General features: G+C 39.8%; 1 protein-coding gene across 4 annotated transcripts in view; it reads left to right on the top strand.

The window, feature by feature from the left end:
- CWH43 (cell wall biogenesis 43 C-terminal homolog) overlaps positions 1-16,430 on the top strand; it is a 59,637-nt gene that overhangs the window by 16,833 nt on the left and 26,374 nt on the right. For all 4 annotated transcript variants that reach the window (XR_008296328.1, XR_003419217.2, XM_027056526.2 and 1 more), the window contains exons 7-9: positions 2,946-3,203; positions 5,536-5,658; positions 9,896-9,975. Coding sequence is in view for 2 of the 4 variants with exons in the window: in XM_027056526.2 (XP_026912327.1) it covers positions 2,946-3,203; positions 5,536-5,658; positions 9,896-9,975 (461 nt within the window). In the remaining 2 variants the exon portion in view is untranslated. The remainder of the gene's footprint in view (positions 1-2,945; positions 3,204-5,535; positions 5,659-9,895; positions 9,976-16,430) is intronic.

Genomic DNA, 16,430 nt, shown 5'->3' with positions numbered 1-16,430 from the left:
TCTCTCTCTCTCTCTAAAGTAAATAAATAAACTTAAAAAAATAATTCTGCTTGGTGTCTTAAATGTTGTAAAGATTTGGAGGACGTTATTTGGAAGGCCTCAGTCTCCAACACAAAACGGTTAAGGTATAGAGGTAAGTGAAGAAGGCAAAGTGACCAACTGTGTGGGTCATATGCCACCACTGGTATAGAGGTTCCTGGTGGCTCAGTCAGTTAAGCGTCCGACTTCAGCTCAGGTCATGATCTCGCGGTCTGTGAGTTCGAGCCCCGTGTCGGGCTCTGTGCTGACAGCTCAGAGCCTGGAGCCTGTTTCAGATTCTGTGTCTCCCTCTCTCTGACCCTCCCCCATTCATGCTTTGTCTCTCTCTGTCTCAAAAATAAATAAATGTTAAAAAAATATATATAGCCTATTTAAAAATACAAATTAAAAATAAAAACAGTAATAGTCAAGGGAATTTGAGAAGATGTTTTCTTTCCCTCCAGACAATTCTTTGTAATAGAAACAACAAAGTCATTCTAATGTCTTTCATTTGGAATATCAACTCAGGAATCCTTGTTTTTAAAAAATAGCCCTTGTAAGCTGGTAAACAGGAAAAAGTCACTCTCACTAATCATTAGAAAAGTGAAACTCAAAATGTGATACTGTTCTCATCATTAATTTGGTAAAGATTTTTAGAAAGGAATAATTCTGCAGGGTTCAAAAGGTGAGACTTCTGGCAAGTCTTTTTTTTTTTTTTACAGTTTATTTATTTATTATTTACTTGGGGAGGGGGGAGGGAGGAGTAGGGGATGGGCAGAGAGAGAGAAGGAGAGAGAGAAACCCAAGCAGGTTCCGTGCTGTTAGCACAAAGCCTGATGCAGGGCTCGAATTCACGAACTGTGAGATCGTGACCTAAGTTGAAACCAGGAGTCAGATGCTCAACTAACTGAGCATCCACGTGCCCCAGCAAGGTTTCTTAACCTTTCACAAAAGCAGTTGCCCATAATTAATGATTCTTTAAAATGCTTTTACCTCCTGACACAGTACTTATACTTAAAAAAAAAATTTTTTTTAGTGTTTATTTATTTTTGAGAGAGAGAGACAGAGGATGAGTGGGTGGGGGAGGAACAGAGAGAGAGAGAGCGCAAGAGAGACAGAATTCGAAGCAGGGTCCAGGCTCTGAGCTGTCAGCACAGAGCCTGATGCAGGGCTCGAACTTGTGAACTGTGAGATCATGACCTGAGGTGAAGTCGGACACTTAACCGACTGAGCCACCCAGGCACCCCAGTACTTGTACTTTTAAGACTCTTTTTAAAGGACTTTTTTAAGGAAATGAGTGGAGATGTAGTAAGAGATTATTAACAAAAGAAAGATATTCCTCACAGCATTGGAAGCTTCATAAATGGCCAACAATAAGAAAATGGTTGCTTGTATTGTGGATTATCTAGTGGATGGTATATATACATAAAAATGATTTAGAAAAAAACACTAATAATGTGAGAAGATGTTCTCAGTATAATGTTACATAAAAAGAAGAATATAATCTTCAATAAGTGGTATTGTTCCGTTAGTATAAAAATATTTTCATATGTACATAAAACAAGACTTAAGGGAAAATACATAGGAGTACTGGCTGTGATCAGCTCAGTCTTAGATAATTCTTTTTTTTTTTTTTAGGCGATTCTTAATTGCTTCTTTACAGTTCTGTATTTTTAAAATTTCTACAGTAACTGGTCATTACATTTATTTATTTCAAAATGAAAAAAATTTTTGTTATGAAAATAGCCATTATGAAATCTAAGTATTTTAAGGTCTCACTGTGAGGTTAAACTCTGTGGGTTGTAGAGGGCTCTGGAATCTGGTTCTCACGTTGATCTTAGCGATGATCTTGAAGCAGGGGTGGGGAGGATAGGCGGTTACGTGGCACTGCCCTGTCGTGGTACAAGTAGAACTTCCTGATGGATGGGCACCACGGGGCACCAAGAGGCTGGCTGGAACCACTTCCTGTTCCTTACTCCTTTTCTGCAGTTCTCACCCCAGCAGCGAGGAGCCTGTGGGAGACATCCTTGAAGGGTGGGTCACACTTCTAACAAAATTGACTGAATTGTCTATAAAAAGTCATATTCTGTAGAAAGGTGTTACACAGATGGCTTGAAAGTGGGGTGCCATGAGACCCTGATGTGCTGTTTCAGAACTGATTTCCCAGGAATTGGGACGAACGTTATACTCTCAGGTTTAGCTCAGCAAACTAGCAAACATTTACTAAATGCCTGCTGTGGACTGGGCAGATGGCATAGACTTCAACACCTACCAGGCTATTGGGTAACGAATGAACTGACTGCAGCATTGCTAAAGCAGCAAGCCCACTAATCCTCCCTCAGTCACATCTTTTGGGGATGTGAGCTTGGGAAAGCCAACTTACATATTGTAGGACAAGGGGCAGCGTTTAAGTGGATGGAAAGTCCTCAAGAAAATTCCTTAACAAAAATGTTCTAGAAGCCGCGCTGACTTTATGTGTTTTCCAATGTCCTGGATCCGGCTGGTTAAATTAAATGGACACAGTTTTGGTATTACAGAAAATTTCACTTCTTCAGAAGTTTGTTTTGTTTTGTTTTGCTATTAGGGTCTTAACACAAATAAGCTAAAAATGCCATTTCATTCCCCCTGTCTTTCCGGAAGAAATAGCACTGAGATTTACTAGATTCACACTCTGCCTCCACCTGTGCAAGTAACTAGCTGCATGACCTTGAGCAAATCACGTTAACCTCGCTAGACCTCAGTTTCTCATCAGTCTGGAAATTGGACCAGGATGCCCTCGAGGTCCCTTCTGGCTCTGAATAGCTAGCTGTAAATTGGTCACCCTATGAGCCCATTATTCCTTTTTTTTTTTTTTTTTTTTTTTAAGAAAATGGGAGAGACTCTTCTGCTTTTCCTGTCTGATTGTTTTCTTTCTCTGTCACAAACAGGAGCAGCTTCAGCTGCGGGCCTTCTTTACCTCCCCACGTGGGCAGCTGCCGTTTCTGGCTGTGTGCTTGCTGTCTTCACAGCGTCCATGTGGCCTCAAGTGCTTGGACATCTTATTAGCTCAGGGTCGGGCCCTGGGAAAGCCATGACCATTGCCATGCTATTTTATCTCCTGGAGATACTTTTCTGTGCATGGTGCACGGCTTTTAAGTTTGTTCCAGGAGGTGTCTACGCTAGAGAAAGATCTGATTTGCTTTTGGGTGAGTATATTTGAAAGGTCTGGATTAAAGTAACTGCTTGAAAATACCCGTCAGGCTGACTAGGATTTAGCACTTTACGTGACCTACTTTAAATAGGATAATTGTGTCTTTTTTTAATTATTATTAAAATAGACTCTCTTGATAAAAATAAAACAACTGGAGGAATGTCTAAATTACTACTTAAAAGATTTCTTAATTCATCAGTGAGTTTCAGTAATACTCATTACTGTAAAGGCCTTTTAGGTAAATTAGTTGTAAAAAAACAAACAAACCCAAGTTTAATCCTTAGTAAAGTATAAAGAGGTACTATGTAACAGTTGTATTACACGATAGGCTAGGAAAAGTATGATCATGACGCTCATGTTGCTACTTGAGTGCTGCTCATAAATATATAAAGAAATTGGGATTTTTCTGGTTCTCCCAAGTCTTACTGGTGATTTTTATTTACCATATTTTTACCAATAAAATATATTTTATATATATGAATCTTAGTCTAAATGATAAATTCCCAAATCATAGGATAAATATTTTCCATGCACCCAATTAAAATTTCGTAGACTTAGCTCAGTTGAGTATTTCAAAAATTGCCTTCTGGCAGTGATGAAATTACTGATGTATACAGGCATCCACAAATCAAATGTTGCCTATCATTTTAGTTTAAGTAAAACATGTCAAATGCTTCCAGGATAAAAATTGTGAAAAATTCAGGAGACAAAACATGTCAGTTAGGGATTCGGTTCTTTTGTGTTCACAAATGCAGTTTTCGCTTTGTTCGTTCGTTCATTCAAAAAAAACCTTGGGTGCCTGTATGTTCCAGACACAGTGCCATTTGCTGGAGACTTAAGAGACATAGGGTCCTTGCCCATCTGACACTTGTAGTAGGGGAAACACCATACATAAAATTAGACAAATCCTTACAGAATTATGGTTGGGGGTGAGGGCTGCACAGAGGTCTAGGCTTCTACCTGTCCATCCCCCTGTGCCCTTGGTATTTTTCCGGTAACTGTACATTTTCGCATAAACTTTTCTACTCCCTGAGCTAGACATCTAGCAAGACAGGCTGATTTGGAAGATATATATTTTTTTAAATTATATGAAATATTTTAAAACAGCTGAGAATTTGCTATTTCGGGTAAACACCCATGCACTCATCCAGCTGGAGGCATAAATTGCTGCATTTCCTTTGCAAGAACCTTGGCTTTGCAAACTTTGTGTTTCTTCTGGTTTCTTTCAGGTGTGTGTACTCTGTCCTGCTCTATCTCCTTGTCCAATGCCCTGCTTTTTCCTTACTCCGGCTTGCTTAGGGGTCTGCCATGTGGAGAAAACGAACAACAGTAAGAGCCATTCTAAGCATATGTTTATTTCTTCAGAATGTTACGAAGTTGTGCTTTTTGAGTGCTTGCTGCCCCTGAAACTGCAGAGAGTGCTTTTTTTTTTTTTTAAAGCTGCATACAACTAAACATTTTTTTAAGTAAGACTGCCATACTGATAGGGCCACAAAAACTAAGGAGAGTTGGTAATGCTCAGTGTAGCTTTTAATACAATTGAAAAGAATCTGTACTGAATCAGAAACTAGCAATAAACTTATTGTCAAGGTTACTCCAGCTATTTCCTGAAAATTGCATATAATGTTTTTTTGCTAGCCTTCTGCCTAAGCTTAACTTCTGCTTGACATTTTCTAATTTACATACCGTTCAGTCATTCTGTTTCCATTCTCATTGTATACAACTTCAGAAGTATGTAAACTTTACATATAAGTTACATCGTAATGCTCCGAATGGAGCTCGTCTTGATTGGCCTTATTGGCACGTGTGGTTGGTTCTAGCGTGCATCCACTGTGAGGACCCACATCCCAAGCCAGAATTATTGTCCCAGACACGGCTGTAGTAAGAGTCCACCTATCTTCCTTTCAAGTTCCTCAACCTGGTGCATTTGAGGTCTTTTCAACGGAGAAAACTCAGTCCCTAGGGCAGTTCAAAAGGCGCCTTTCTCTTGGGCTCCACCCTCCTCTGCAAAATCGACAGCGATACCCATTACCAACCTAACAACGAAGAAACACTCAGGAAATTAAAAGACATTCCTCATCAAGAAAACGCTGGAGTCTTCTCATTTGAAGCAGGGTTCCTAGAACCTCCCGTACCCCCAATTTCTTATGATGAATTCCAATTATCAAAAACACTGCTGGAGTAATTGCTTAGGTACTGAGATAAATTAACGCAATCACTGAATTTTCCGGGTATGTCCATTGAAATGAAATCTAGGAACCTGAAATTTACCATTGGGAGGATTTTTGGATTAGAATGTAATACATTCTTGCTTTCTCTTTTAACAGGGACAGTGATGCTAATTATTGGACTAAATATGCTATTTAGTCCTAAGAAAAGCCTTGACTTTCTTCAAACAAAAAACAGTCCTAAAGTGCTTTTCAGAAAGAGTGAAAAATATATGAAACTTTGTAAGTTTTGCTTTCTTTTTTTAAATCACTTAATTGTAATAACATTTCAAACATGTATGAAATTAAAGAGTATAGTGCACCCGCATATGCCCCCTTCACCCAGTTTCAAGAATCACTAACATTTTGCCAGTATCCTTAACAGCAGTATCCTTACTTGTTGTGGTGAAATACTTTGAAGCAAATCTCTGGTAGCCTCTCATGTCAAGCACAAATACTCTGTTGTTAGTTTTGCTTTACTTCTCATGTAGATAAGATTGGTTAACAGGTAGAATTTCCAAGATGCTTTGTTCTCATTAGAACTATTTTCTATTCCAAACTATTTATTTCATTTCTTGTTGTTTTTTGGGAGCTTAAATATGTTAACATTGGGAATATTGATGAAGTGGAAACTCAAACATGAAGTTAGTTTACTATTCAATCTGACTGATTTCAACATTTTTTTTTTCAATGTTTATTTATTTATTTGGGACAGAGAGAGACAGAGCATGAATGGAGGAGGGGCAGAGAGAGAGGGAGACACAGAATCGGAAACAGGCTCCAGGCTCTGAGCCATCAGCCCGGAGCCTGACGCGGGTCTCGAACTCACGGACCGCGAGATCGTGACCTGGCTGAAGTCGGACGCTTAACTGACTGCGCCACCCAGGCGCCCCATGACTGATTTCAAATGAACTAGATTAAATAGAAATGTTTATTGAAAGGATTGCATTTGCAGGCAGTGTATTAGGATACAATGCACTACCGAACTACGTAGCATTATGTCGGATGTAAAGGCATGTAAAAACAGGTCTCCACCCTGAGTGACTTGATACTTGTATAAAGAAGACAAAATATTAGTGTGAAGAGATAGAAAACAAGCTAAATAAAGTTTTAATGTATTTCTGAAAGAAATGCCACAAAGCAGCACCATTATGTAAACACCTTCATACTGTTCCATCATAATTTGAAAAGATTGTACTAAACTTTAGGGGATATTTTCAAAATTTAGAGTTTTGTTTTATTGCTCTTATGTTTTAGGTAGGTCTCTTAAACTAAGATCTGGCAGGTTTTGTTTGCTTATTTTTAACACTTTTTTTTAATGTTTATTTTTGTGAGAGAGAGAGAGAGAGCACAAACAGGGTAGGGCAGAGAGAGAGGGAGGGACAGAATCTGAATCAGGCTCCAGGCTCTGAATTGTCTGCACAGAGCTCGGTGCAGGGCTCAAACTCAGGAACCGGGAGATCATGACCTGAGCCAAAGTCAGACGCTTATTTAACCAACTGAGCCATCCAGGCACCCCTTGTTTGTTTATTTTTAATCCTGACAATCTTTGTCTCTATTGTTGCTGTTGTTGTTAGTAGTAGTAGTAAGAGTATTAAGAACCAGAATTCTTTAGTTCATTCATCAAATTGAGGCATTTGGAACAGTTTATTTACAAAGTTATTTAGACGTTTTGTGTAATTTTTAAAAGTGGACTTTATTTTTTAGAGCCGTTTTTGGTTTGAGAAGAAAGTATAGAGGTTCCCCATATACCCTCTGGCCCCACAGACACACAGCCTCCCCCACTACCAGTAACCACCAGAGTTTATTATTACATTTATTATAACTGAGGAATGTATACTGACACATCACTGTCACCCAAAGTACCTAGTTTACTTAAGGGCTCACTCTTGGTATCGTATGTTCTGTGGGTTTTGATGAATGTATAATGAAATGTATTCACCATCATAGCATCGTACAGAGTGATTTACCGCCTTAAAATCCTGTGCTCTGCCTGTTCATCGTTCCCTGCCTCTACCAATGGCAACCACTATTTTTGTCTTTAAAAAAAAGAAAAGAATAGACTTTATTTTTTAGAACAGTTTTAGATTTACAGGTATATTGGGCAGGAAGTATAGAGTTCCTTCTCATACACCCCCTCACACCCCCACCTCCACAGTTTCCACCATTATTAACATCCTGCGTTAGTGTGGTGTATTTGTTACTACTGACGAGCCGATACAGAGTCCATAGTTTACATTAGAGTTCACTCTCTGTTGTATGTTCTGTGGGTTTTAACAAAGGTATAATGACATCTAGCCACCATCACAGTATCCTGCAGAATAGGTTCGCTTCCTTAAGCCTCCCCTGTGCTGCACCTGTTTATCCTTCCCTCCTTCCTCCAAACCCTGGCAACTACCCATCTTTTTACAGCCTCCATTGTGCCTGTTCTAGACTGTCAGTCTCGTCTTTTAACTTGAAAATGTAATTTATTTTTGTTGTGATTGCTCATGCATTATGATTTATTTCTGTCATCTTACTTTGCTTTTGCTTTGTCTACTTTAAGTAGATTTCCCCCTATTTTTCTTCTTGCTTTCTTTTGCATGGATTGGGTTTTCCTTTTCTCTTTTTCTTATCCTCTGCCTTCCTACTCCACTTTTTAGTTTGGAAATTATATCTTCACTTTCTGCTCTTTTAGTACTTGGTTGTTATTTTTTTTTCTCTGCACATTAAAGATACTACTCTGTTATCTGGCTTCAGGTTTTGCTGTTGGGAAGTCAGCTGTCGGTGTAATCTTTGCTCCTTTGGAAATAATCTGTCTTTTTTGCCTGGCAGCGCTAAACGATTTCTCTTTGTTTTGGTGTTCCAGAGTTTCCCTGTGATATGTTGGATGTGGATTCCTACTTCTGCACTCCCCCTCCCCGTCTTCCCTCCACGTTGCTTGTTAGTGTTTGGGCTTTCTGAATCTGAAGAGTCATGTCTTATATCACCTGTGGAAAATTCTCAGTTTTATTTCTGCAAATATTGCTGTTTTTCCATTCTTTCTCTTTTTCCTTTTTGAATCCAGTTAGATTGTGTTGGATCTTATTATCTCTCCATGTCCCTTAACCTCTTCCATATTATCTACCTTTGTTTTTAAGCCGTCCCTTGCACTAATTCTCTATTCAGCTTTGTCTGCTGCTACTTATCTTGTCCACTGAGTTTGTAGTTTTATTTCTAGAAGTCTATTTTATTTCTTCACACATGTTCCTGATCATCCTATTGAATAACCTCTTTTATTTTTCTAAACCTGTTAAGCATGCTTATTTTATATTCTGATTCTAGAAGTTTCAACATCTGAAGTATTCGTGGGTTTGATTCTACAGGATTATTTTTTTCCCTGCTGGTTGGTGTCTGTCCGTGGAGGCTTGTTTTCTTGTGTATTATTTCTTGTACATACTTATGATTTATTTTTACCTTAAGCTCATGGTCCTTGGAACATTTCAGGGAAGATTCCCTGAAGCCTGAGTTTCAAGTATGGGTTGTACATGCATGTCGCATATGAAAATTAACCCAGGAATTAGACATTTCTCCTTTGCACAAAATCCTTGCCTACTAGATTTAATAATTTCATAAAATTATTTTTTATTCAAGTATAATTAACGTACAGTACTATATTAGTTCTAGGTGTACAATATAATGATTTAGCAATTCTTTATATTACACAGTGCTCATCACAAGAGTATGCTTAATCCCTTTCACCTATTTCATCCATCCCCCACCCACCTCTCCTCTGGTAACCATCACTGTGTTCTCTATAGTTGAGAGTCTGTTTTTTGGTTTGTCTCTTTTTTCTTGATTTGTTCTTGTTAAATTCCACATGTGAGTGAAATCGTATGGTATTTGTCTTTTTCTGACTGACTCATTTCACTTAGCATCAAACCCTCTACATCCATCCATGTTGTTGCAAATGGCAAGATTTCATTTTTTTTATGGCTGAGTAATATTCCATGGTGTATATATACCACATCTTCTTTATCCATTCATCTATGCAAGTTGGTACAGCTACTGTGGAAAACAGTATGGAGGTTCTTCAAAAAATTAAAAATAGAATGACCATATATATGGTCCAGTAATTCCTTTTCTGGATATTTACCCAAATAGAATGAAAACATGAATTTGGAAAGATCTATGCACCCCTCTCTTTATTGCAGCATTATTTATTTATTTTTAAATTATTTTTTAAATGTTTATTTATTTTTGAGAGAGACAGAGTGTGAGCGGGGGAGGGGCAGAGAGAAAGAGGGAGACACAGAATCCGAAGCAGGCTCCAGGTTCCGAGCTGTCAGCACAGAGCCTGACACGGGGCTCGAACTCAAACTGTGAGATTGTGACCTGAGCGGAAGTCGGACGCTTAGCCAACTGAGCCACTCAGGCGCCCCTATTGCAGCATTATTTAAAAAATTGTTTATAAAAAGACAAACTTAGTTTCTTTTAAAAAGTATTTCTTCTTTTTGTTTAGTTTTGTGGCTGCTTGTTGGTGTGGGGCTACTGGGATTAGGACTACGGCATAAAACCTATGAGAGGAAATTGGGCAAAGGGGTAAGTAATGAAAAATTTGGATATAGAATGTTATGTGTTATGTACGTATATGCATACATTTGTACACTTTATCATTGTGTTTGAACTGTAGATCTGGATCTCATGACTTCAGGGCCCTGAACCCCATTTCTTTAACCCTTAGGTCATAGGCTAATAATATAATGGAATTATTTCATGAAGTTGGGTTCTTGGGACAGGATAGACCCATTTATTAAAGGCAAGCTGCTCAAAATTTTGTTGTATGACATTATCTTTGCCATTCTATCATTTAATATATCTAAACTATGAAGTAAAGAACTACTTTATAATGGGCTTTTTTTTTATGGGCAGATATTGCGGAAGGCAACAATATGAGAGCCTTTGATTTAAAAACAATCTTCTAGATAATTCTTGATTTTGAAGATTATGGGTAGTTTGTGTATTGATGAGTCATGGAAGTTTTCCTGTTCTTCCTTTCCCTGCTTGAGGTCGACAGGTTTAAATGTTTTATTGTCCCCTTCTCTTCTAGATAGGTGGGTAGAAGAAAAAGTAAGTTATTGCCGTGTTGTGCTTGCTTTCTGCGCTGATGAAGTGTGATGTGCTTCATAATGCAGTTAGAATTACAGTTTTGCCTAAAACAGAATTTGAGGGTCAGCTCTGAATTTTAGTAATCTGCATCAACCGGGCAAATTTTTCATGAAAATAAAAAGCTATACTGAGCACGGAGAGCATGCTTCTCCTAGTTACCTTTGCACGTCCAGCACCTGACAAAGGGCTTGCCACACACTCAGAACTCAGTAATGGTTTCTTAGTAAGTGAATAATGCATTACGTGGTCTCTTTCTTTTGTCCTTTGTTACTTGTTACATTGCAGCATGTCGGTCAAATGAAGATACCTAATCTTCCTCTTTTCAAAAGGAGTCATTTCAGTTAGATTTAATACCTGTTCTTTTCATTCCTTCCTTCCTTCCTTCATTCATCTGATAAATGCATACTGAATGTCTCCTGTGTGCCTGGTTCCCGGGGTACAGACATAAACAATTTGGACAAGACCCCTGCCCTCATGGAGTTTACATTGTAGTAGGGAAGAAAGACGGTATTCAGAGGAGGAAATAGACTGTCACTTTAGATCAGGCTGCTTGGAAGCAAAGAGGATTAGGGAGTAGAGAGTAACGGGACTGGGTGGTTAGAGAAGGCTGCTCTGAGGAGGTGATATTTGAGTGGAGACTTGAAAGCTGAGATGAAGCAAGTTAATCACAGAGCTAGGGGTAAAGGATTCAGGCAGAGGGCACGTGTGTAAAGGGCTGAGGGGAAACGGGTGGGGCATGTTTGAGGCCCACCAAGGTGGCTGGTGCAGCTGAAGCTTGGTGAGTAAGGGGAAGAGTCATAGAAGATGAGGATGGGGAGGCCGGGAAGGGTCACATCATACAGGGCCTTACAGAGCACAGTGAGGTGTCCTGATTTTAGTTTTCTTTCAGTGGAAGCCATAGGGTATTTCAAGCAGGAACATGAAGAAATGTGAGAGCAGGTTGGCTGCTCTGTGAAGAATGGATTGTAGAGTAGAGACAGGGAGATAAGTGACAAGGCATTTTCAGTCATCCAAGAGAGAGACTATGGAGGTTTGGATGGGTGCGGTGGCAGAGCCATTGGAGACAACTGGGCAGACTTAGAGGATAGACTTGACCCTTGAACAGTGTGGATTTGAACTGCGCTGATCCACTTACATGCAGATCTTTTTTCAATCAGTATACTGGAGGGGCGCCTGGGTGGTTTAGTCGGTTCAGTGTCCGACTTCGGCTCAGGCCATGATCTCACGGCTCGTGGGTTTGAGCCCCGCAGCGGGTTCTGTGCTGACAGCTCGGAGCCTGGAGCCTGCTTTGGTCTCCCTCTCTCTCTGCCCCTCCCCCACTCACATTCTGTCTCTGTCTCTCTCAAAAATAAATAAACATAAAAAAAAAAAAAGAAAGTATACTGGAGGTTTGTGACAATTTGCAAATACTTGCAGGCCACCCACACAATGTAGAAATAGTGAAAAAATTAAGAAAAAGGTGTGTTGTGAATGTGGAATATATATGTAGAGACTGGTCTGTTTTGTCATTTACTACCAGAAAGTGTGGGTAGATTTATTATCAAAAGTTACAATGTACCGAAACTTACACACACACACACACACACACACACACACACACACACACACACACACAGACTGTACCTGGCTCGTTTGCAGTGGAGAGAAATGTAAACATACAGGTGCAATATTAAATCATAACTGCATCAAATTACCCATAGTCCATACTGTACTACCGCACCTCCTGCGGCTATCGCGGTGAGCTCAAGCGTTGTATCAGTTTAAAACTCGGTGTGATGCTGATCTCCAGGCGAGCAGTTTGTCCCTAGTAAATTTCATATTACAGTAAAAAGTGATCTCTCGTGGTTCCCAGGTGGTTTTGATTGTAAACAATACTGTAGACCTTGAACATCAACATGGGACTCACATGAAGTGTCTCTAGTGATGCTAGACGTGCTCCCAAGAAGCAGAGAAAAGTCATAACCAGAAAGCGCTGAATTGCTTGATATCCTGTAGATTGGGGTCTGCAGCTACATTCACCAGCCGTCTTGAAATAACAGATCCAGTGTAAAAAGAAAAAGGAAAAAAGAAAAGGAGATTCATGAAGCTGTCGCTGCGGCCACACCAGCAGGCATGAAAACCTCACACTTTATTTGCGAAATACCTTTCTATGTCATACTGAAAATGCAGCTTTTAGGTAGGTGCGGGATTGCTGTAAGAGAGGCATACCTATAGACTCCATTATGACTTGAGAAAAAGCGAGATCATTATGTAACAACTTAGCGCAAAAGGCAGGGGAAGGATCTAAAGCTGGGGAATTTAACTTTAGAAAGGTTTTGGCTTAAAAACTGTCAAGATAACAGGAGAAGCAGCTTCCGCCCACCAAGGGGCAGCAGAGAGTTCCCAGACCCCGTTAAGGAAATCATTGAGGAGAAAGGATATTAGCCTGAACAGGTTTTTCTTGCAGAGGAAAGGGCCCTATTGTGGAAAAAAATGCCACAAAAGACACCTGTTTGTATGGAAAAGAAGCGAGCACTAGGATCTAAGGTAGAAGGGATGTGCTAACTCCACTGTTCTGTGCAAATGCAGTGGATTTATTATCAGGGCTGTCTTTATCTATAAAGCTGCTAACCCTGAGCCTTGAAGGGAAAAGATAAACACCAGCTACCAGTCTTTTGATTGTATAACATGGAGGCCTGGACAATGAGAACCCTTTTTCTGGATTAGTTCCATTAATGCTTTGTCCCTGAAGTCAGGAAGTAAGTACCTTGCCAGCAAGGACTGCCTTTTGTAGTTCTTTTGATATGAGGCAATGCCCCTGACCACCCAGGATCCCATGAGTTCAACACCAAAGGCATCAAAGTGCTCTATTTGCCCTCAGGCACAACTTTGCTGATTCCGCCTCTAGGTCAGGGAGTTCTCTGGCCCTTTAAGGCTCATTACACACAATATTCTATGAAAGAATTGTCAGTGCTGTGGAGGAGAGCCCTGACAGAACATCATGAAAGTCTGGAAGAATTACATCACTGAAGATGCCGTTGTTTAGAAGAAGTCACGAAAGCCATCAAGCTCGAGACCATAAATCCCTGCTGGAGAAAACTGTGCCCAGATGTTGTGCATGACTTCACAGGATTTATGACAGAGCCAATCAAGGGAATCACGAAAGGGACTGTGGACAATGGCAAAAAAAAGTGGAGGCTGAAGCGTTTCAAGATACGGATCTTAGAGAACTTCAAGAGGTAACAGACACCACACCAGAGGAATGAACAGATGACCCACTGGAGATGAGTGCTTCCAAACCAGAGCCAGATGATGAGGAAGATGTAGAGGACGCAGTGCCAGAAGACAAACTGACATTAGACAGTCTAGCAGAAGGGGTCCAAGGCGTCAAGACTGCTTTTGACTTCTTTTACGACACGGACCCTTCTACGATAAGGGCACTGAACCTAAAGCAAATGGTGGAAGAAGGACTGGTACCATATAGAAACATTTTTAGAGACATGAAAACGCAAAAGAAGTCAGACAGAAATTACAGTGCATTTCCAGAAAGGTATACCAAGTGTGCCTGCTTCTCCTGCTTCCCCTTCCTCTTCCTCCACCTCTTCTCCTCTGGCACCCCTGAGACAACAAGACCACCCGCCCGCCCCTTCCTCTTCCTCCTCAGTCTACTCAACATGAACACAATGAGGATGAAGACCTTTATGATGATCCACTTGCACTTTATGAATTGTAAGTAATCATCACTCTGTACACCTAATAAACCTGTCTGTTGTGTGTGTGTGTCTTTGTGAAAACCTACCACCTGTACAGCAAGAACTGTTTAGACATTTGGTGTCCCTGTCATCAAAGTATTCACCATGCAGAACACTCTGTGCAAGACTCCCATGGAGGTGGACAGCCTATCCTTACGTAGGCATAAGGTGAGTGTATGTAATGTAAAATTAATCACGTCTTAGTTTTCCCACTGTTTTATAACTCTGCTTTCAAAGAATTATATTAGCATACAGTATGCCTCTCTCTTATAATTGGAGAAACTGTGTATCAGCCTATCATTACAGACAAGTGGTTAAAAAAAATGGAACAGTGTTTCCAAAATTGCATTATAACGATGACTATAATACTGTATGCCATAAAAATGTTTTAATGATTCATTCATTAATTGTATAGGCTAGGCTAACATGAAGCTGTCATATCGATTATACTAGGTTACCATAAAGCAAACGTATTGCTGCTTCTTCATTATCAATGCATGAATTGTTATAGCTGGAAGTAAATATGAATTTCTTTTTCACATCATCTTTCTTTTTTTTTTATTTAAAAAAATTTTTTTAATGTTTATGTCTGAGACAGAGAGAGAGCATGAATGGGGGAGGGACAGAGAGAGAGGGAGACCCAGAATCGGAAGCAGGCTCCAGGCTCTGAGCTGTCAGCACAGAGCCCGACGCGGGGCTCGAACTCACAGACTGTGAGATCGTGACCTGAGCCAAAGTCGGTTGCTCAACCAACTGAGCCACCCAGGAGCCCCTCACCTCATCTTTTCATTTTTGATGTCTGCTCTTAGTAATATGTATAATACCTATAGTGTTTTGTATCATATAAGACCATGTTGATATAGACACTGACACAAGATTCATCTTGTAAACAGATGATACAAACTTACAGCATCGATAACTACGGTACACTACTGTAAATATGTCTTGTCTTCCCTATGATTTTCTAAATAACATTTTCTTTTCTCTAGGTTATATTTATTATAAGAATACATTACATAATACATGTATACAATGTATAAAATGTGTGTCAGTCGACTGTTATGTTATTGGTAAGGCTTCCAGTCAGCTGTAGGCTATTAGTAGTTAAGGTTTTGGGGAGTCAAAAGTTATACATGGATTTTCAATTGTACAGGGAGACAGAGCCCCTAACTCTCGTGTTGTTCCAGAGTCAAAGGTATTCTGAAAGAGTTGACAGGATTTACTGATGGATTAGATGTTGCTCGATAAAGAGAAGGAAGAAATCAAGAATGACTTTGATGTCTTTGGCTTGAGCAACTGGATGGAGGGTGGTGGCGTTTACTGACATGGGAAGAATGAGAGAATAATAGGTTTTGGAGTGGTGAAATCCAGAGTTAATTATAGTTACATAGTTACATGAAAAGGGATAGTGTAATGAATATAATCAGGCCTCTTGAAATCCCTGATGATGTCTCCTTTCTCTTTATATGACATTCACTAAACTGAATAATTTTCCTTGTATGAAGATGAAAAGCCCAGCTTACTGCTGGTAGCATACCGAGTCACCAGTGTTTACATGGTGGCATTCCATTGCAAGAGGTTGCTACTTATCATCCTCCCAACTTCAACCTGTATGGTTCACTCGAAGTTGCTTTTCCAGTTGCGGTGATAGATTTGTTCTAATGCAGCCATACTATTCCTCAGGATCCCTGTTATAGATCAGTGAGGTATTTGCTTAAGATCGATAGTGAGGGTTGGGCAGTGATTCTCTGACTGAGCCCATGAGCCCAAAAGATGAACTCTCAAAGGCGGCTGTGCTCCTGAATATTGGCTTTGTCAGTGCCATAGAGGAGTAACAATGTGTATAACTCAGAACCAGCAGGCTGCTTTACAAATACGTGGAAGGACTCTGTATATCCCTCTGTGATCTCACTCTTCTCCTGTGCAAGGGTTACCTCTGTCTGGAATATGGTGTTTATCATTTTTCATACATTTCTTTATATTGTGCTTGCCTATGAGATAACCCCAGACAGTATCGTTTTTCTGTGTTTTCAACTTCACCTATATGACATTTGACATATACATTCTGCAACTTATTACTTAAAATCACTTTTATGAGATTCATCCCTGACTCATTTATTAGGGCTGGGTAGTATTCCATTGTAGGTCTGTGACACC

The sequence above is a fragment of the Acinonyx jubatus genome, chromosome B1 (assembly GCF_027475565.1).
Source record: "Acinonyx jubatus isolate Ajub_Pintada_27869175 chromosome B1, VMU_Ajub_asm_v1.0, whole genome shotgun sequence".
Classification (NCBI taxonomy): domain Eukaryota; kingdom Metazoa; phylum Chordata; class Mammalia; order Carnivora; family Felidae; genus Acinonyx; species Acinonyx jubatus.
This window is presented reverse-complemented; position numbering and strand designations above follow the sequence as displayed.